This window comes from Stegostoma tigrinum, chromosome 3 (assembly GCF_030684315.1).
Source record: "Stegostoma tigrinum isolate sSteTig4 chromosome 3, sSteTig4.hap1, whole genome shotgun sequence".
Classification (NCBI taxonomy): domain Eukaryota; kingdom Metazoa; phylum Chordata; class Chondrichthyes; order Orectolobiformes; family Stegostomatidae; genus Stegostoma; species Stegostoma tigrinum.
The window spans coordinates 32,565,106-32,588,131 of NC_081356.1; the positions used below are offsets into that span (position 1 = coordinate 32,565,106).

General features: G+C 41.2%; 1 protein-coding gene across 6 annotated transcripts in view; it reads right to left on the minus strand.

Moving 5' to 3' along the window:
• LOC125451012 (paralemmin-2-like) overlaps positions 1-23,026 on the minus strand; it is a 438,977-nt gene that overhangs the window by 225,582 nt on the left and 190,369 nt on the right. For 5 of the 6 annotated variants that reach the window (XM_048527624.2, XM_048527622.2, XM_048527625.2 and 2 more), the window contains 2 exons: positions 6,222-6,336; positions 421-442 (listed from right to left, as the gene is read on the minus strand). In XM_048527624.2, the coding sequence (XP_048383581.2) occupies positions 421-442; positions 6,222-6,336 (137 nt within the window). The remainder of the gene's footprint in view (positions 1-420; positions 443-6,221; positions 6,337-23,026) is intronic. The other variant, XM_059644362.1, reaches the window with a different exon arrangement.

Consider the following 23,026-nt stretch of genomic DNA (forward strand, 5'->3'; position numbering starts at 1 on the left):
ATTTAGAGAATTTCAAAGATTGGCACAATTCTGATTATATCATAACTTCGAACCCAAAAAGAAAAAGAATGCAGTAAAACTGGTGAATGATACAAAGGGGTCTGACTTGTCTTGTGCATTTCAAGACAAAGGTCCAGTGTTGACCAGCACTGGCTTTGCCCTCTGAGAAACATTGCAATTAAGTTAATTTTGAGTGCACTTAGAGAAGTCCTTTAGCATTTTTTTAAATTTTAGGAATGCTAATGTAATTAATCAACAGCTTTTTTTGATGCAGGCCCTTTCGCTTTAAGAGCGATGATGTACAGGAGTGTTCATTCGGTGAAGGTGACGCATGCAACTGCAGTCTTCATCTATGCCACAGACAAGCAAACAGCCTTGCTAACCAGTCTATCTCAAACCCTGTATAAAATACGTACTTACCTCCATCAGGATTGGAGAAACCCTGTGAAGAATAAAAAGAATACATGAGCATAAAAAACACACCAGTGCCAGATAAAACACAATGACTGAAGTCACATAGCCTGATAATAAGATTATCACCTGTGTAAATGCTGAGATTGAATTTCTGGGTTTCAATTGCAATTATTATAAAGCACGATAACAGGACTCTTTATACGGACCTAAGCAGTCGAGCATCAGTGCGTAAAAGTCACATGATTGCATATTATCAGTACGAATGCCAAGCACTCTGCTGCTTTTAAAAGGGAGCAAAGACTGAATGCTTTTTCTTCTCAAGTGATGAATGGGAATGTACTGATTCTGAAATGATGGTGGCCTCTATTCATCAATTGACATTTAGCACAAATTTATGTGTTGTGTAGCTTTTAAAGAAATGTCATACAGTTGTTTTCATTCCTGCAGGGGAGCTATACACAATTGTGTTTTGGTGGGGCCCACTTGGTGAGGGTGAAAGGTCATTGTTGATCTCCAGGGGCATTCTCTGCGAGAACAATGCCATGCCAATAGCTATTAACAAGATCCTTAAATTCAAGGGCTGCAGTACAAAAAGGCTGGAAGTTGTGCTACACCTCTCTGTACAGAACTCTGGTCAAAACCCATCTGAAGCATTATAGTGAATTCTGGATGCTGCCAGGAAGGTATTGGTCAGACTAGAACAGAATGGTATTAGGACTAACCTAGATCGATTTGAGGGTATGCTGTGACCTTCTACTCCTTTAAGATGTTAGATCATGGGAATGATTTAATTGACATGCCTAAGATAACCAAAGGGGTTGATAAGAAAATAGAAGCTATGACTTCCAGTTGGAACACATAGGAGCGTATCCTTAAATTTAGAGACAGGCTGTTTCTCGATGATGCCAGGAAGCTGTGATTAAAAAGGGAAGTTAAATCTGGAAGCATATCCAAAAAAGGCTGAAAACATTGTAACTGGTTTTTATTAGATCTTTGTTGTTCATGCATGTAATAGGCAATGGGATCAGGGCAGGTATATATGTGTTCCGATGCAGATTAAACTAAATGAAAGGCATGGAAACTTAAAAAATAGGAAATAAGAACAGGAATAAGCCATTCGGCCCTTCAATGTCTGCTACTTCATTCAATATGATTGTGGCCAATCATCCTACTCAGTGCCCTGTTCCTTACTTTTCCTGACACCCTTTGATTCTAAGAACTATATTTAACTCCATCTTGAAAATATTTAATGGTTTAGCTTCAACCACTTTCTGTGGTAGAGAATCAGGTTTATTGCTCTCTGGGTAAAGGAATTTATTCTCATTTCTCCCCTAAAAAACTTATGTTGTTTATTTATTTTGTAGCCGCTGAGTTTGGGCTGCATTAAGGGCTAACTAACCTCCTGCTGTGTTTCATTCCTCCAATCCAACAGTCGTGCCTTTGCGGAGAATGTACGTAAGCTTGGAAACTGTTAAATTAAGTCTTATAAGATATTGATGAAAATATGTCCTAGTTCTCAATGGCACAAATTGCATTTATGGATGGCACTGTGGCTCAGTGGTTAGCACTACTGCCTCACAGTGCTAGGGATCTGGGTTCAATTCCAGCCTTGCATGACTCTGTGTGCAGTTTGCTCATTCTTCCTGTGTCTGCATGGGTGCTTTGGTTTCCTCCCACAGAACATGGTTAGGTGGATTAGCCATGGAAAATGCAGGCTTAACGGGGTAGGAGGATGGGTCCAGGTGGGACGCTGTTTGGTGGGTCTGTGTGAACTTGAGGGGCCAAATGGCCTGCTTCCACACTGTACAGATTCTATGATTATAGAGGACATTTAGCATCATAAAGTTGCTCAAGGCACTTTATAAATGTGCTGATAAATAGACTGAACTTTCAAAGGAGTCATCAAGACAGCTGCTTGGTCAAAGAGATAGCAGGATCTGCAGATGTTGGAGAATCTGAGATAACAAAGTACACAACAGGTGATGCTGCTTGGTCTGCTGTGTTCATCCGACTCTGCAACTTGTTATTTCTGAAGCTTGGTCAAAGAGGTGGGTTTTAAGGAACATCTTCAAGGAAGAGAGAGAAGCAGATGGGGAGTAACTGGAATGGAAAGGGAGAGCAGAAATGACTTGGGTGAATGGGTCAACTGTATCTGAACCTGCATTAGAGGGTTTATAAAGTATAGTTTGAAATAAAAATTGTGCACACTGTAAATGTTCTCTAAGAGTCACATTAAGTTTGAAACATCTCCACAGATGCTGTCAGACCCGCTGAGTTTTTCCTGCGCTTCCTGTTTTCATCTCAGATCTCCATCATCCTCGATATTTTGCTTTCATGTTTGGGCCTAAATCTTAAGCAATAGTAGTGAAATAAAGTTTTTCCCATGTCACTTCAGGTTCTTTAGCCTGTCATCTTAAATCTGTGCCCTGTGATTATTGATCTCTCAGCAATTAGCAACGGTTTCTCTTTATTTATTCAATGGAAATCCTTCATGCTTTTAAAAAACCGCATTCAGATCTTGTCTTAGCCTTTACTGCTAATAATCTTAGGCATCCATTAGGTCACTCCTTGCCTCTTTTTGACAGGTGCAGATGAGCTTTGAAAACAGCTGTGCTTCTGTGAGCGCAGCTTTATGGAGAAGTTTGTTAACATCTGACTGCAGCTGATGCTACTCAGGCAGGACATCCCCTACCCAAGTGAGAAGTATGACTGCATTTAATTCTGAGTGATAACTGCAACAATGTTATGGCAACGGGGCCCTTCCAGGCAGTTGACCCAGTTTTTAATTGCTAGCAAAACCAAAATTGAGATGAGTACAGACTTTCTTTTGCATAGCGGGTGTAAATGTAAAATTAATGAGTGTTTTAAGATACATAAGTGAATGACATTGTTTAGGTAAATACCTAGGACATGTGCTGGTGGCCTTTGAGATATAGTGGCAGCATCTCTACCTCTGGGCTTGAAGGTCTGGGTTCAAGCCCCACCTCTTCCAGAGGTGAATTCTAACATGTCTGAGCAGATTGTTTAAAATATCCAGAACACTGATAAAGCGAGCCAGCTGGTTGGTTGGTAGATAGGAAGCGAGGAGATTCAATATTGCATTCTGTAAAGTAAAACCATTATCATGAAAATTGTTAGGCGTCACTGGCTGGCTTGGCGACAGACTAACAACAAGTTATTGTGATCTGGATAACATGCCTGAAAGGATACTTTAGGGTGCTGGAGTCTATAATCAAGGTTGGAGTAGCTGAATACCGCCAACATTTTCAGTTAATCAGGGAGAACTAGCATGGATTCATTACAGGCAGGTCATACTGATAAATCTCACTGAATTTTTTGAAGCGGTATCCAAGGTACAGCAGAATGGTTATGGATGTTGTTTCTACATAGTTTGGTAAAATTCCACACAATAGACTAATAAATAAGGTAAAAGCTAGTGGAAATGCTTGCAAAATACAGGTTGAGTGACAGGAGGTAGAAAGCAAGGATAATGAGTAGGTAATAAAATTGACAGGATGTGAACAGTGGTTCTTGTGGTGGAGTGGTAATGCCCCTACCTCTAAGCAGGGAGGCCCGGGTTTGACTGCCACTACCTCCAGAGATGTGTAATAACATTTCTCTGAGCAGGATGGTTAGAATGGATCTGTGTTGAGGCCTCAATTATTCATATTATTTGTTAACAACTTGGATAATAACACAGAAGATCACATATCTAAATTTTCTGATGGTACAAAGTTTCATGGCATTGTAGGCCATGTAGATGATAGCTTAAATGTATAAAGGGCTACGGATAGACTATGTGAATAGTTCAATGCAGGCAAGTGTGAGATTATCTATTTTAGGCGGAAACTGATAAATCAGGGTACTTCCTTGATGTTATGAAGCTAGATACAATGGACATCGAAAGATACTTGGGGTTACCAGGTGCATAGATTTTTTAAAATGCCACAAACAGGTGCAGAAAATATCAAGGAAGCCAAAGACATGCTGGTCTTTATATATAACAGACTGGAGTATAAAAATGCAGAGATTATTTTGAAGTTGTAGAAACGCTGGTTAGGCCCCACTCGGAGTACTGTGAGCAGATCTGGGCACCATACCTTGGGAAGAATACATTGACCTTGGAGGGAGTACAACTTAGTTTACAACAGTGATGCTTGATCTTTCTTTGCACTTCTTCTGTAGCTGTAACTCTATATTCTGTTCTCCTACCCTGATGTACTTATGTAAGGTATGATTTCGTGGAATCCCTACAGTGTGGAAACAGGCCCTTTGACACAACAAGTCCACACTGAACTTCAGAGAATCCCACCCAGACCCATTCCCCTATAACCCACCTAATTTATACATCCCTGAGCACTATGGGAAATTTAGCCTGGCCAATTTACTGAACCTGCACATCTTTGGACTGTGGGAGGAAACCAAAGTACCCGGAGCAAGCCCATGCAGACATGGGGAGAATGTGCAAACTCCACACAGACTGTCGCCCAAGGGTGGAATCGCTGTGCGATAGCAGTGCTAACCACTGAGGCACCGTGTCACCGGTGTTAGCACGCAAAACAATACTTTTCACTATATCTCAGCATATGTGATAATGATAAATCAAATCAAAAGTGGCACGCTAGATCAAAGATTAGCACTGCTGTCTCATGTTGCCGGGTAACCAGATTCGATTTCACCCTTAGGTGACTGTGTGGAGTATGCACATTCTCCCTGAGTCTGTGTGGGTTTCCTCCCACAGTCCAAAGATATGCAGGTTAGGTGGACTGGCCATGTGAAATTGCCTGTACTGTCCTGGGATATATAGGTTGGGTGAATTAACCATGGGAAATGAAGGATTACAGGTATAGGTTGGGAGTGTGCTCTCTGCAGGGTCAATGTGACTCAATGAGCTGAATAGCTGCTTCCACACTGTAGGGATTCTATTTTATTCTGTTCTATGATTAAGAAGAACGATTGTGCAAATTAGCCTCATTTTCTCTAGAATTTAGATGGTTAAGGGGTGATCTGATTGAAGTCTTGATATTAATAGGAATAAACAGAGTAGATAAAGATAAACTATTTTCACTGGTTGGGGATTCAAGAACTAGAACATTGTCGAAACATTAAAGCCAAACTATTCAGGAGAAATGTTAGGAAGAACTTCTACACACAAAAGGTTGGTAGACATCTGGAACGGTACTTCACAAACGGCAGTGGATGCTAGATCAGTTGTTAATTTTAAATTTGAAATAGATAAATCTTTCTAAAGCTAAGGTATTAAGGGATATGGGCCAAAGGCAGGACTATGGAGTTAGGCTATGATCTTGCTGAATGGTAGAACAAGCTCAGAGGGCTGAATGGCCTACTCCTATTCCAATGTTCACATGATGAACAAGTTATTCTTTCTTTCCTGTTGGGATAATCACTCTTCATTTCATTCCCATTTTAATTTGTCATATTAGTCTTTCTCTGTATTGCTGGAATTAAAACTATATTATCATCGGGTTCCAGGAATGGTTCAGGAAAATGATTGGAGTCATACTGGGGCGTAATAATGCACCATCTTTGAAAAGTCAAGACTTTCTAGGTAACTTAAAACCAATTATACATGCCCTTTAAACATGAATGGTCATGTATATAGGCCCTTTAAACGTGAATGGTTGTGTATACATTTTACAGTAGATAGTGAACCATTATCTTCTTGCTTTTTAAAGAGATTTTCTACTTTCTGCTTGAAAGGTGACTTGGTTCTAACTCAAATTTTCAGCTGCCAAATGTGTGTCTAAACTATCCAGTAAATAATGCTCTGCTTCCTTGATATCTACCTTCTGCAAGTCCTTGATAGATTTCTCAGCTTCCCGTAGCTTTTCCCGAAGGAATTGCTCTTTGGCAGCGATTTGGGATTCTTCACTCTCTAGTTGTTCTATTTCCACCTCGAGTCTGAAAGAAACCAGAGGAATGCGTGATTGTATGCATCTTCCCAGCCCATCCTTGGAAATAAGATCATTTCTGTCCCTTGTAAATGAAAGGTATTATGGTGTTTCAGCCAACACCCCACCATATGCACAATGCGGCTTGGCTCTCTGCTACTTCCATTATTTTTACTACGACCTGTCCCCCCAGTATTTCCACCCTTTATCCAGCTTTCTGAGCTTGACACATAGCTATGTCCTAACCTCTCCATTGCAGTCTTCCCAAGTGTAAAAACAAAAGTATTTACTCTGATAAGCATAAGCTCACTGTCCAGCCAAAGCAATGTCTTATGGTTAGAACCAGTGTTGTTGGAGCTTCAGTGCTCTTCAATGCTCAATGTGATCCTCTAGGCATCTGCTGCCATTGCTTTGGTTCCTGAGTTTCACTAGCAATTGGGGCCTGCCCTGGTCCTTTAGACAATTAGACCATAAGAAATAGGAACAAGAGTGAGTCATTTGGCCCCTCGAATGTGCTCTGCTATTCAACAGGATCACTGCAGATCTGGCAACATTCTTCACATCCAAAAACAAACATCGAAATTGCTAGAAAAGCTCAGCAGGTTTGGCAGCATATGAAGAGAAACCAGAGTTAATGTTTCAAAGGGGTTAACTCTGATTTCTCTTCACAGATGCTGCTGGACCTGTTGAGCTTTTCCAGCAATTACTGTGTTTGTTTCTGATTTACAGCATCTGTAGTCCTTTTGGTTTTGGTTTCTCACATCCACTTTCCTGCCTTTTCCCCATAACCTCTGATTCCCCAACTTATCTATCTATCTCAGCCTTAGATATACGCATGGACTCTGTCTCTACAGCGCTCTGTGGCAAGGAGTTCCAAAGACTCACAGCCCTCTGAGAGAAGAAATTCTTCCTTATCTAAGTCTTAAATTGGTTCTCCTTTATTCTGAGACTACGTCCTCTGGTCCTTAACTGTTCCATTAGTGGAAATATCCTCTTAGCATTTATGCTATCAAAGACTTTAAGAATCCTTTTTGTTCCAATGAAATCACTTCTCATTCTTCTAAACTCCAGCGAGTGGATTCATACCTTGTGTCATCTTTGCTCATTAGACAATTCCTCCGTTCCAGGGATCATCCTAGTGAAACTCCTCTGAACTGCCTCCAATGAAATGATATCGTTCCTTAACTAAAGGGACCACAACTGCTCACAGTACTCCAGATGTGATGCACCTTCCTGATTACCTGTTGCACCCCTGTGCTGGGTTTCTGTGTTTTGTGCACAAATACTCCCAAGTCCTTTTGTGTTGCAGCTTTCTGCAGTTTTTCTCCATTTAAATAATGCTCTTCATTTGTTCTCGCTTCCAAAATGAGCAGCTTCACGTTTTCCCACATTATGTTCCATTTGCCAACTTTTTGCCTATTGACTTAACCTATGAAGCGCTCTCTGTAATCTGTCTGTATCCATCTCGCACTTGCCTTTTCATCTATTTTCGTGTTGTCCACAAATTTGGCAACAGTACTTTTGCTTGCTTCCACCAAATTATTACATATTTTGTAAATAGTTGTGGTCCCTGCACTGATCCCTATGGAACCCCACTGGTTACAAGTTGCCAACGTGAAAAACAGCCCTTTATTCCCACTTGCTGTTTCCTGCCCATGACTTAACTTTCTATTCATGCCATTATACTACCTCCAAAACCCCGAGCTCTTAAGACTTAACCTTTTGTGAGGTACCTTGTTGAACACTTTCTGGTATTCCAAACACACATAGCTATAGTTTCCCCCTTTAGCCATTATGGTTGAGACCTCCTTGAAAACTCTAATAAATTAATCAAATGCCATTTCCTTTTCAGGGAGCCATGCTGACTTTGCTCAATTAGATTATGATTTTCCCAATGTTACTGCTAGTACTTCTTTAATATTTGATTCCAGAATTTTTCCAGCAATAGATGTTAACCAACATGACCTTTAATTACATGATTTTACGTGCCTTTCTTCTTGAATAAGGGTGACACTTTGGCAATATGGACCACTGCTTCTTTTGGCTCGACTGGGCACATTATTAACCAATGCCACCGAAACAGGTCAGGCCTCCCTCCAAGCTGTTGGACTGCTGAAGACTACTTGGGTTGGGATAGAGTGGAGGTGGGAAAGTGGAATCTATCCTTGTAATCTTTAACACACTGACAGCAAAGCTGCAGGAAACCCTGTTGTACCATACAGTAGCTGTCACTGTTTAAGAAGACAGGACTGCTCGTTTAAGACAGACGTGAGGACTTTTTTCTCTACCCTGTGAAGCCATCTCTCTCAAAAGGCTGAGGAAGTAGAGTCGTTTGACTATTTTAAGGTAGAGGTGGATATTATTAATATGCAAGAGGCTCAAAGGTTCTCGGAAGTAAATGGGGATATGAAGTAATTAGATCAGCCACTATCCTATTGAATGGCAGTCCAGGTTCAAAGGGCTGCATGGCCTACTCTTCTCTTAACTCATATGTTTGTCTGTTTATTAAAAAGTTGATGCACAAGGAATGAGCAGCAGATGTTTTTTCAGCTTGGCATCCTGGGCCCAGAAGCATTCTCGACAAATGACATGAAATTACTGTTCTCTGTTGCTTGAGTTTGGCCAGTTCTGATGCAGTCTCCCACGGCTAAAGGGGTCACATGGAGTCTTGTAGACTGTTGATGCAGAAACATTGACATTGATCCCAATGGTCTAGTGAGATTGTCCAGCTGCAAAGAACACTAACAGGGCTAATGGAGCCTTTCTTAATTGAAATGCAAAATGTACAAAAACAGTCAGTGTTGGGGGAAATGGGAAGTCGGCAGAAGATCTGTTATTAAACTCATGTATACAAATGTTACTGCTTGTGATGTGCTTTTCCAGTGTTCCCCTTTCCATAACAAACTCTTGCAGTTCGTCTCAATCTTGTCATATGCTGAATGGCAACAAACTGCTGTAGCTGTGCTCAAAACCTCCTTCAGAAAGTTAAGTTGTGCTTATTTTGGCCTGTGTACCTTTTTAATTAAGTGATGAATTCCAATTACTCCTACCCAAACTCTCTAGTAATGAATGTTATCTACTACATGTGTGAGCTCTCATTCTCTTAAATATTAATTGTTGGAGATTTAAAAGTATTTGTTTTTAATTTCTCCTTTTTTTCTCCTTCTAAAGCAAACCGTACCTTCCCCTTATTTGTCATTCTGATTTGAGATTGAATCCACATCTCTCGTTTCCTCTTCTTTCTCGGTCCTTCCATGGTTTGTTTGACAATCTTTTGATTTCAAAGCTGATGCCTGATTGCTTTTACTGCGATATTATTACTTTGCACAACTTACACGCATAAAATTAAAATAACCTGAATGTACAAAGGCAAATCTAAATAAGTGTAGATGCCATTACATGTCTTGGTATTGCAATTCATTGACAGATATGTACAAATTTATTTCCTCTCCACCTCTACCTTAAAATAGTCAAACGACTCTACTTCCTCAGCCTTTTGAGAGAGATGGCTTCACAGAGTAGAGAAAAAAGTCCTCATGTCTGTCTTAAACGAGCAGTCCTGTCTTCTTAAACAGTGTTCTATCCGCCATGAATATTTTCAGTTCTTACACTGCATGTAGCAAATAGGAAAATACTGTGATCCTGGACACCACCTGCTTAATAAGCGTCAAAATATCCCCAAGTAAATAAATAAATGAAATATTGAAACATTGTATTAAGTGCAGACTTCTGATGTATCTTAGGAGCCATATGATTTTTAACAAAGTTGTTGGGGATTAATTCAGGTGGATGTGATTCCTTTTCGATGCTAGTAAAAGATTATCTTTTAGCTATCAAAACAATTAGAACCACTAAAGGTTATTCAAGTCAGCTCTATTCACTGGCTTCAAAAGAATAAATGTATAAAATAGCAAAGGGCATGCTGATCACATTTCAGTGATAAACATTCAGATTTCCTTTGTAATCAATTAGCACTTTTACATGAGAAATATGCCAGCAGTAGCAAGTTGGTTATTTAGTTAATAGAATTCCATATGACAGATGCGTACAAATTTATTTCCTCTCCACCTCAGAAAATTGCTTGAGTGAAAAGTATTAGGTTTGAAAAATTTAGTACTGGAAAATCTTTCCGTGTGTGTTCAGCTACACATAGTTTGCAACTTAGTTATTTTTTGGCATACCTTTAAGCAGCACGAGTGAGACTTTCCACTTCAGTGTCTTTCATACACTGAGTAAGGAGTTAGAAAATCTGACGTTCATTGCCTCCCATTCTCTAGCAATTGACGCTAACGGCTGGAAGATCCGAGGCAATCCAACCACTGTGTTCAGATAAGTCACCATCCGACCAAACTGTGGTCAATAAACTGGGTAGGACATTAACTCTTTGCCAATATATATACAAAGATCATCAAATAGCAAAACCCTGCACTGCACAGAAATGAACTGTTTGAACATTTGCATGCTGAATTATGGCAATTGTAGCCTGACATGGTTTGATGTTACAAACGTCCAGGATTCAAGATTGCTATGTGTGAAGAACAAAGGTATGTGAACATATTTACATAATTTGAGCAGAGTAATTAAAGCAGAATAAAGATTTAAGTAGAAGGCAGGATATCAGGGTGGATGCAAGCTAGACAGAAGGGCTGCCACTGTGCAATGAACTGTAGTATCAAAAAAATTAAAATATAAACTAACCCTAAAACCCTCATTTCTCAAGCCTCTCACCAACCCACATACTCCCCATCCAAGTCAACTGATGTCACTTCATATCTCGTAGACACCCCCGTATGAGACCTCATGTCCTCCATGACAAACCAGGCCCCTGTTCTCAGCACAATGATCATAGAACAAAGAACAAAGAAAATTACAGCACAGGAACAAGTCCTTTGGCCCTCCGAGCCTGCACTAATCCAGATTCTCTATCTAAACCTGTCACCTATTTTCCAAGGATCTGTATCCCTCTGCTCCCTGTGCATTCATGTATCTGACTAGATACATCTTAAATGATGCTATTGTGTCCGCCTCTACCACCTCCACAGGCAATGTGTTCCAGGCACGCACCACCCTCTGTGTAAATAACTTTCTATGCATATCTCACCTAAACTTTTCCCCTCTCACCTTGAAACCATGACCCCTAGTAATTGAGTCCCCCACTCTGGGGAGAAAGCTTCTTGCTATCCACCCTGTCTATACCTCTCATGATTTTGTAGACCTCAATCAGGTCCCCCCTCAACCTTTGTCTTTCTAATGTAAATAATCCTAATCTACTCAACCTCTCTTCATAGCTAGCACCCTCCATACCAGGTACCATCCTGGTGAACCTCCTCTGCACCCTCTCCAAAGCATCCACATCCTTTTGGTAATGTGGCGACCAGAACTGTACACAGTATTCCAAATGTGGTCGAACCAAAGTCCTGTACAACTGTAACATGACCTGCCAACTCTTGTACCATCCGATGAATGAAAGCAGGCCATCTGCCATCTTGACAACTCTATCCACCTGCATTGCCACCGTCAGGGTGTAATTGACATGAACACCCAGATCTCTCTGTGTATCAATTTCCCTCAGGGCTTTTCCATTTACAGTATAGTTAGCCCTTGAATTGGATCTTCCAAAAATATCTTCCATACTTTTTTATTTCAAACTTGCAGCTCTGTACTCACTCCCGTGACTTTTTATAGACCTTATGCTAACTCAGGTCCTCATCCAATATTGTTTGCCCTTACACCTACTATGCCAACTCATCTAGTATGCTGCATGGGTACATCCATGCTGAGATGAGATAAAATAAAGCTCCATTGAATAAAATTCTATATGTGTATTACAGCTTCCCTTATATTGACAAATAATTTGCTTCATCTGTGTCTAATGATTATATTTGTATTCCTTCTATTACTTAATGTCATAAGAACAATTGTTTCATTCAATTGAACAATGTCTCATGATGACAAGCACTGGAATTCATCAATTGTCCCAGGTGAAACTTTCAAATGCAATCAATCAAATTGTGAAATAGCAGGCACCCTTCTGTGATAATAAGTAGTTGTGAAGAGTCATGTGGTAGTAATTCAGTAATGGAAACCACAGGAAACCCTGTAGAGTTTGACACCGCACACCTAAAAACAAAGTGGTCAACCTGCTGATGCTATAAAATAGCATGAGCAGCAAGTGATAGCCAGAACTAAGCAACTCCACAACCTACAGATCAGATTTAAGCTCTGCAGGCTTTGCATATCCAATCATAAATGGCAGTGAACCATGAAACAACTCACTGGAGGAGATGTCTCTACAAGCTGTGCCATTCTCATAATAGGCAAAACCAGCATATCACCATAAAAGACAAGGCTGAAGCATTCACAATAATCTTCAGTCAGCAGTGCCAAGTGAATGATCCATCTTGGCCTCCTCCAGCAGTTACCTGCATCATTGATGCCAGCCTTCAGCCAATTTAATTCATTCTACATGATATCAAGAAATAGCTCACGGTACTAGATATGGCAAAGGCCAAGTGGTCAGACAACATTCTGCAATATTATTGAAGACTTTTGCTCCAGAACCTACTGAAACCCACACCCAGGCTGTTCCAGTACAGCTACAACACTGGCATTTCCTAACCGTGTCGAAGATTGCCCAGATACGTCCTGTACATAAAAAGCAGGACAAATCCAACCGAGTCAATTACTGTCCCATCAGTATACTCTCAATCACCAGTAAAGTGATGGAAGGGGTCATTATGAGTGCAATAACACAGCATTTGTTTAGCAAGATATGACTGACTGATACCCAGTTTGGGCTTTGCCGGGACTACTCAGCTCCTGACCTCATTACAAGCTTCGTCCAGACATGGACAAAAGGTACTGAATTTCTGGAGAGAAAGCAATTGACCAAATATGGCAGCAAGGAGCTTTAGTAAAACTGGATCCAATGAAATCATGTGGAAACTTCTCCACAAGTGGGAAGTCGAAAACAAGATGAGACCAATTTAATGCGATTGGTAAAAGAATCAAAAATGGCTCGAGGAGAAACCTTTTAAAAAAAACAGCGAGTGGTTAGGATCTGGAAGACACTACCTGAGACTGTGCAGATGGCAGATTCAATCAAGGCTTTCAGAAAGAACTGACAATTATCTGAAGAGAAACAAATTGCAGGGCTATGGTGAAAATGTGGTGGAGTGGGTCCGGCTGAGTGGCTTGTACAGAGCTAACTAGCACAGGCCTGATAGGCTGAATAGTCTCCTTCTGTACTACATATGTTCTGCGATTCCAATTACGTAAAATGAAACGCTGAAGACAGAATCTAGCTCTGATCAAATATGACTGTAGTTTCATACTGAACAATGAACTTTCAGAAACATATCTAAGCCTGTCTTGTGTTTAACAAATCTCAGTGCAGAACAAAAAGAAATATAAAGGCTGAATATCTTCCTGTGATGCCAAGGGTTACTTCAGGCCAATTGTGTGGCTCATAAACCCTGCTGGAAAGTGAACATCAGTCAGGTGGAGTGGAAACCAGTTTTGGTTCAGTTACAAAACCTTTCACAATAGATTTGCACACTAATCCCTCAATATCAGATAAAGTGGTCACTGAACAGCTCATGATAATTGTCTGCATGGTACAATATTATCCGTGTCATCCTGAATTTCTGAGCAATGTAAATTCATAGTCTTCGAACTGCATCCAATGGTGGAAGCTGAGTCATTGCACTGGTCCTGGGGATTTCAGATCTTGCTAAGGTTCTCTTCACACGCTTGTTATTTGTCTCACGTTTGGAAATTAGCTGATTAGAAACAGGTCACTTAAGACTATCCCAATAAGAGAGCATTTGGTAAATAAGCTCAATAAAGGCTAGAGTTTTAACCAAACGAGGATGACAGCATTTGTACAGATATGTTGCCATAGATTCAAATTGGGTCAAGTATATCTTTGGATTTATTAATTTTCTTAACAAGTTCTTCATTGAAATCATAAAAACAAAGAAGGCCCATTTTGTCTGCGCTGTCTCAGTAAGAGGTAACCCTGTAGTCCTCTGAACCTTATACTTTGTCACTTTTATTGATACAATTTGAGGTCTCATTCGAGAGTGTACATTTTCTAATGCAAAAAGTAGATGGGGCAAGTTACAGGAGCACTTTTAGGGAAAGCTGGGTAAGCATTAAAGGAAGATAGGAATAGCGACTTTTGAGAAGATTTGTAGCTCAGGTTGAGTTTTAGGATGTGAGTTTGCTCGCTGAGCTGGAAGGTTAGTTTTCAGACGTTTCGTCACCATTCTAGGTAACATCAGTGAGCCTCCGACGAAGCGCTGGTGTTATGTACCGCTTTCTATTTATCTGGTTAGGTTTCCTTGGGTTGGTGATGTCATTTCCTGCGTTGATGAGGTTGGTGGTGTCTGGTGTACGTGTCTCCGGTTCTTCTAATAGTGTAGGCAGTGTTTCTTTGGCCAGGGTGATGTTGATGGCTGTGAACAGGGCTGTTATGTCAAAGGAGACCATTATTTCACCCTCTTCTATCCTGGTGTCTTTGATGGTGTTCAGGAATTCTTGGGTGGAGCGAATGGAGTGGTGGGAGTCTTCCACTAGGTGTTTTAGTCTGTGGTGTAGTTCCTTGGCTAATCTGTAGGTTGGTGTTCCAGGTATTGACACTATGGGTCTAAGGGAGGCTCCTGGTTTGTGAATTTTTGGTAGTCCGTAGAAGCGTGGTGTTGGATCCATCCATGAAATAATGGTCTCCTTTGACGTAACAGTCCTGTTCACATCCATCAACACCAACCTGGCCAAAGAAACACTGACTACACTATCAGAAGAACTGAACACACATACACCGGACAGTACCAACCTCATCAGCAAGGACAACATCATCACGCTAGTGGACCTATGCCTTACCACCCACTTCACTTTCAATAACAAAACCTACAGACAAACCAATGGTACACCCATGGGATCTCCGATATCAGGGTTCTTAGCAGAGGCAGTAATACAGAGACTCAAACAAACAGCTCTGCCAATCATCCAACCCAAACTTTGGGTCCGCTATGTGGATGACACCTTTGTCATCACTAAACAAAACAAATTAGACGAAACCTTCAAGACCATCAGTAATACCCTTTACTGGCATAACATTCACAAAAGAGGAGGAAAACAACAACAAACTGCCATTCCTAGATGTCACAGTAGAGCGAACAGTCAATGGGGAACTTCAAACCAGCATCTACAGGAAAACAACACATACGGACCAAATACTGAACTACAGGAGCAACCATCCCAACACCCACAAACGAAGCTGCATTAGAACATTATTCCAACGAGCCACCACACACTGCAGCACAGAGGAACTACGCAGAGCAGAGAAAAATCACCTATACAGCGTATTCAAAAAGAATGGGTACCCAATGAACACAGTCCGCCGATTTTCTCAGCAACAAACCCAAACAAACAGACAAAACGGGATCAGAAACCATACCCACTCTCCCCTACATCAAAGACATTTCTGAAATGACTGCCAGACAACTTGGACCTCTTGGCATCAGGGTAGCCCACAAACCCACCAACACACTAAAACAGCAGCTGATGAACTTAAAAGACCCTATACAGACAACAAATAAAACGAACGTCATCTGCAAAATACCTTGCAAGAACTGTGACAAACACTACATTGGACAAACAGGCAGAAAGCTAGCACCAGGATACATGAACATCAACTAGCCACAAAATGACATGACCCACTATCACTCGTATCCTCACATACAGATGAGGAAGGACACTACTTTGATTGGGACACCACATCCATCCTAGGACAAGCCAAACAGAGAGACGCACGAGAATTCCTAGAAGCATAACATTCCAACGGGAACTCTATCAACACACACATTGATTTGGAGCCAATCTACCATCCTCTGAGAAAAAGAACAGGAAATGACATCACCAATGCAGGAACTGACATCACCAACCCAAGGAAACCTAAACAGATAAATAGAAAGCGTGACATAACACCAGCGCTTTGTTGGAGGCTCACTGATGTTACCTAGAATGGTGATGAAACGTCTGAAAACTAACCTTCCAGCTCAGCGAGCAAACTCACATCCAGAAGATAGGAATAGAGGACTGAGCTTATCAGGAGGTATTACTAAGGAAATACATTTTGTCAAAGGCATATTTTGTCTACAGGGTTCTGAAGGAGAGTCTTGTCAAAGTTGAAACATTAACTCAGTTTCTCTCTCTGCAGATGCTGCCAGACCTACTGAGTTTGTCCAACACTTCCTGTTTTATTTCCAGCATCTGCAGGGTTTTGCTTTAGCTTTAGGGATTTGGGTTTGCAGGGTTAGATCAGAGAAGGAGTGCAAAGAGCTTATATATAGTGTAAGTACTTTAATTGATCATTTGGGCCTCTACCCTGTTTCCTTGCTGCAAGATTCTATGGCGTTCCATGTAAAGGCACTTTACTTCCTGTCAAATTGCTTTGTGAAGCACAGTCTGGCTAAAGTGTGAATGATACTTTCAATGCGAGAGGCGATATTGAGGTAATGGCAATAACAAAAGAATGGTTACTTCTTGAACAGAATATGTATGCAAATAAATAACCTTTGTAAACTGGAAAATTCTTTCAAATGATGTAATTATTACCATTCAAATCAAATAATATAGAGGCAGGCAGAGATTTTAGAAATATGTCCTTCTACAATTTGTTTAATGTACTGAGAACAGGACCGTTAAAGGGTAACAATGCTTCAACGTGTTTAAAGAGACAGAATGATCTACCATTTTCTTATTAATTCACAGGTTTTGGTTGTTGCCGGTATGGCTGACATTTATTGCCGCTCTGTAATAAGCCTCGATGAAATGGTGGCAGCAACGTTCTTAAAATCAAATAAGAGGCTTGTTAGACCATTCCCAGAGAGCACAGAAAGTGAGCAAGAAAAGCAGATTTCCTTTCCTGAAGGAAATTAACAAACCACTTGGGATTTTATGGCAATCACACGATCATCGTTACTGATACTATCTTTTTGTTGCAAATTTTGCTCTGGGTTATCACTGTCATGTATACTGAGGTATATGCCTTACATTTTATACAAGTGCATCAGGGTAACAAAGCAGAGTGCACGATACAGTGTTACAGCTGCTGAGAGGGTGCAGGGAGAGATTAACATTAACATTAAACAAGTCCATTCAAAAGTCTGATATCAGAGGGGAAGAAGCTGTTCTTGAACCTGTACATGTATACAAACTTTTACATCCTGTATCCAACAGAATAGGGTGAAAGAGATCAGGGAAAGATGTGAAAAAGGTAAATAGAATTATAAAAATAAATATATAACAATAATAGTCACCAGAATAAAAGTTTGGGTGAGATTTTATATTTGAACCTGGAAGGGGCTGAAAGGGTTGATATTTGATATTCAGCACAATGAGCAATGCCCATTGTGATGATGATGTGAGCACTTGATGAACGAATAAAATAGGATCATAGGGGAGACAGACCTCAGGCTAAATCATCCTACTGGCTTTGTAGTAATAAACAGCTTATTCTTAGATATATTTTCATATCAACCTGTTTCAAGGTGTTGTTTACAGGCCTCTGGAGCAGGTGGGACTTGAACCTAGTTCTCCTAGCTCAGGATAGGGACACTACCACTGCGCCGCTTATTCTTAAATTTTAACTTTAATACTTGCAGAGATGCAATAAACTGCATTATATTACTCTACAAGATTCTTCTGATTAGACCAGAAAGTTGCCACACTTTGACACACTAGACCAAGCAAAGCACAAAGAACCTCCATTTATAAGCTATGGATAGCAGCAACACAACAGTTAGAGCTGCTGTATTAACATATCTTTCTAGTACAAGAAAACATTATTTTTGATACCTCCATGAATAGCACAGATTGTTCTTGGATTACTGGTTAATATCTCTTTGAGATAACACATGCTCCATTAGGTTTCAATCACCCTAGTTATTGGTATCATGAGTTTCAGTAAAACGTTGTTCATTATGTTTAAAAATATGACTTTCTCCCCAGTTATTCAGCAAATAAAATCTCTGCTTATTTGATAGGAATTTAGCAACTCCAAGTAAGAGAAATGCAAAGTTAAATTCTGGCCTGAGTTAAACATTGTTCTATCTTAACCCAGGACCACTGATCACAAGAGAGTAATCCCTTTCAGTAAGAGTTAATTTTGGGAGAAGGCATCTGTGCCTCCCATTAACATCCATCAGCCTGACAACTTTCTGACAACTCTGTTTCTCCAGTTCTTGGCCTCTTATGTATCTACCATCTCCTTCAGTCCATATTCGCAGCAGTGCCTTCAGCTGCCAGGACCAAAGCTCTGGAATATTCCCTTCCCTGAATCTTTCTGTCTCTTATTCTTTAGGCAAAATACTACATCTTTGACAGAGCTTTTGCTCATCTGGCCAGTTCTTATCCAACTCCTCTGCAGATAGAAGCTTGGCAAGTAAAAGTGGTGCTATGGTTTCAGATGCTGACTTCATCTGTTGTGAACCATAATGTCCTAACACCCGATAGGCGAAACAAAATTTGACATATCTCTGTTTATTTTTAACAAACTTCTCGCTTTACAGGGATGATATGTGGCTCACTGCAGTGACATGTGAACCCTAATGTAACTGCAAGAGACGGAGTTTAATTTGGCAATTCAGAAAGAATTTGACAAACATTCCCAGATTGTTGCAGGAATCAGGAAACCGCCAGACTTGAGGCTGTGCCCATTTCATCTCCACCTCTCTCGAAAATTTCCTGCTATTGTCAACGTCCCATGCCACGGCCAGCTCCCACAGAAAGAAGACTTGTGTTTTCACTGAACTCTTTAACACGAATGATAACATCAGGGACTCTATCTTCACAATAGCTGAATAAACGAAAGGCAGTGCTGTATAATCTCACAGCACCCCCAACCAAACAACACATAGTAATTGATCTTTCTGAACCAAAGTGATAATTTACTCCCAGAAAACACTGAAACCCAGGGCAGGATTTTTTGGTCTCTTCCACAGATTTGAAGATGGGATGGGTGCACTTAAAAGCAAATGGATGGCTGCCTCTCTTGTGACTGTTCTTCTATTTTCCAGTTTGTAGGCAAGGTATTAAGCAGCTTATCCTCTATAGGGTCAAGTACTTAATTGGTCAATTCATGATTTTTCAGGACCTCATTCTGCCTCTGCTGGTATTTTACCTGGAGGCAGTGGAAGGCCAAGTGTAAGGTGGGCAGCCCAATAGCTCTCACTGTGTGGGCTGCTGTCAGGCAAAGGGAATAGACTTGGTCGCTTCCGTTGGGGGACCTCTGTGCAGATTGGAGGCGTGCCCCTTCCCTCAATCACACCCACACTTTAACCATCTTCCCATGATGGCCGGGTCCACTTAATTATGGGAAAGGCCTTGTGTCAGTCTCCCACTGACAGGAGAGTCTCTCCTGATTAAGTTAGAAAGTGGAAAGGACTCCAGTTGTCTGCGAAAGATTTAGCTCTTTTTAATCAACCTGTTCAGAAGTGTTCTGACACTTCTCTGCAGCAGATGCAACTTGAACCCACACTTCTGTCTCAGAGGTAGGAACACTACCATTGTGCCACAAGACCCCTCTCCTCTGTAGTTGGTAATTGGGCTCACGAACGTAACAACTGACACACACTATACCCACTGTAATTTTGTGGAGACTAAAGTGGCTCACACTCCCCAAATATTTTAAACATTGGCTAGGCTTCTCTAAATTGACTTCACTTGAGGGGATCAGAGTCTTAATCCCAGCCTTAAGAGGGCTACCCACCCACCACTGGATCAGCAGCTAGTCTGTCTTCACTAGTAGGGATTAGCAGACTGGTCAGAGAACTGGTGACCAAGTGCTAATTCTGTGTCAAAAGCCTTTGAGGGGTAGGTTGAGGATGCTCACAATTTGGGATCCTTGCACTCTGCAGTGGATTACTACAATGCTGTTCAGAAAAGCAGGTTGGGTTTACCAGTGACCTTCTGATGGGCCCTAGCTGTTAGGAACTCTGAGTGAAGGGCCCGGCATCAGATAAGGGGGTTCAACTGCTGAAAGTCGACTTCCATCCCTCAACTCCTGACCCTCACACACTGTCTCTTAAACTAACTCCTGTTCACTCTCACGTTGTTTCCTTGCCAGCCTCAGTCTTTCATCACTGGCATCTCGCGCCAAGCAAGTGGTCTCTGTTGGGGACCTTGATCAAGGGGGAGGCCCAGAGGTGACCACTCAAGTGCCTGAAAAGCATTACAGGCCTACCCCGGGAACTGATGGAATTTTCTCACCAGTTCTCTGACCAGTTGGCAAGAGGCCTGTTGGTCCAATAGATTTTAAACATCGGATGGGCTCCTGTGACTGGACTTCACGAGGGGATCAAAGATTTAATCCCAGCCTTAAGCAGGATTTTTTACATGAAGAAACTTCAAAATGTATTTTAAGTGTAAAGATTAGACAATCACATAGCACTTGTACAACCACAGGGTATCCCAGAGCACTTTATAGCCAAGAAGTGCTTTTAAAGTATAGTCACTGTTGTAATGTTGAAACCAGTAACACAATTTGGAAGCTCCCACTATGATCTGATCATGGCCAGGTAATCAATCTTAGCCTTAATGGGCAATATGGGTAGGACATTGAGGGTAACACCCATGACCTTCTTCAAAGTAATGCCTTTTATGCCATCTAAGAGGGCAAATGAGGGCCTTGATGCATCACCTCATCGAAAATAAAGGGAGCTCTGACAATGTTGCACTGGAACGTGGCATGGTGCTCAAGATTCTTGAGGAGTTGAACCCGCTAGATTCTTACTCAGAGACAGTGTCACCAACTGAATCAAAGCTGACCAACAAAAGCAGCAAATTATTATTCTTCAATTCTGTTCTCTTGCTATAGAACACATAGGGATTACTATGGTGCCACACTGTTAACTTAAATTGTAAAAGGCAAACAGCAATCTCAGTGTCTCCTTTCCTGGGGTTAAAGTGTTCAACCAAATCGGGAACGGGTTTATAATAGTTACATTTGTGGGCTGAGTTTGTCTATGAGTTCTGGGTTTCTGGTGTCAAGGTAAAAGTGGGGTCCTGAGCCCACTTGTCATGAGGCTGGCTGAGCAAGAATCCTCATCATGGGTCCCCCAGTTGGCACTCCACTTCAAGATGGTGCTGCGAGCTCAACAGCACAGCTTGCAGTTCAGAGGCCTCCACAACAGCAGTGGGCTGAGCCGAATACTGCTGAGGAAGGTAGGCCATCGAGAGAGTGGTTTGAAATCTGAGGGGTAAGTGAAACATCTAAGGCCAGATGGGCCAAGCAGACAGGCCCTCTTTGAATGGCCCCTCCGTTCTTATGGCCCCCAGTGTGAGATTTTCAACTCCAAAGGGCCCACTGAATGCTGCTGGGTGACCACTACCTTTTTAATCCCAACACAATGGTGCACAGCGAGCGTTTCCATCGCCATCAGCAAAATGCGACAGCCCACAGTCCGAAGCACCCTACCTTAAATCCGGAAAACCCACACTCCAGTGTGGCCTTGATCCTATGGTTTTAATAGCTGATTGAAATTGACCATGTGGATCTGCCCTGTCCCGGGATACTCTTGTTCCCTACTATTTTCCCGGATCCCACCCCCACCACCACCCAGCTAACCATCCCGAAACCACGGATACGTTATTCATTGAGTGCTGTGAGAAATTCCTCTCCTCCTGTAGAGATGGTGTGGGTGGATCCTGTAAACCAGGAAGGAAGCTGAAAGTAAGTGTTGGATATTTCCAAACCTTACAAGTCACCAGGCCAAGGACAAGGACGGAATTCTTCAATGGAGAGAGAAATTTCTACACCAAAATGTAATATTTTAAATATTCCAGTGATCAAAAAAACAGATTTCCTTCATATCAGCTGTAAGATCTCTTTGTAAAGACATTAAAGCTGCTCTTAGTAAATCTGCAAAAATCACTGACTCTCTACTGTGCAAGGACACTGACAGTGCTGGCAGCTGCTGCTCGCACTGACTTCCAGCCTAAAAATCAACCAGAAATGCAATAACTGCGTTTTGTATCATTAAATCCTCCATATTGGTGCAGCAATAAACAGTGAAGAAGAATTTCTAGGCTCATTCAGAGGGTTCAAGCAGCAATTATTCTCACTCATGTTTAATTTTCCTAGATTAGATCTTTTACTAAACACTCTGAATGAACACTTACACACCTCCATTATTCTTTACGTATTTCCCTAAAACAATTCATTTTGTCATGCACTGCATAGTGCCATCTTTCCAACAGATACTGATTGAACAGAAAATGAACTGTAATGTCATTTGTATTTTCTTTGCAATTCTTGTCATGGAAAAACTGCTTCATTTTAAAACAGTTCTGAACCTCATCTCCTATCCCCTGAAAAAAAAATACAGGCATACAATATCAGTGGACCCTTACCTTCTGCTGTTTTAATCAAAGCCTTTCTTCCAGCTAGTTGGCTTCAAAATGCAAATAGATGTGAATCAAGAGAAAAATTCATAGCCCACATTATGCCATGACTCCTTTCTGCTTTGTTGCAGTTCTGCAGAATCTGAATCAGCGAAGGCAGAGTGATTGCGTTAAATTCTCCAGATACCCAGGTGTCAGAATCTGGGCTCAGCTGGGGATTCAGCAGTGAGCTGAACACCATCCTTACAACAGTGCACAGAATTATGGGACAGCCTCAGAAATAAATGCTGTGA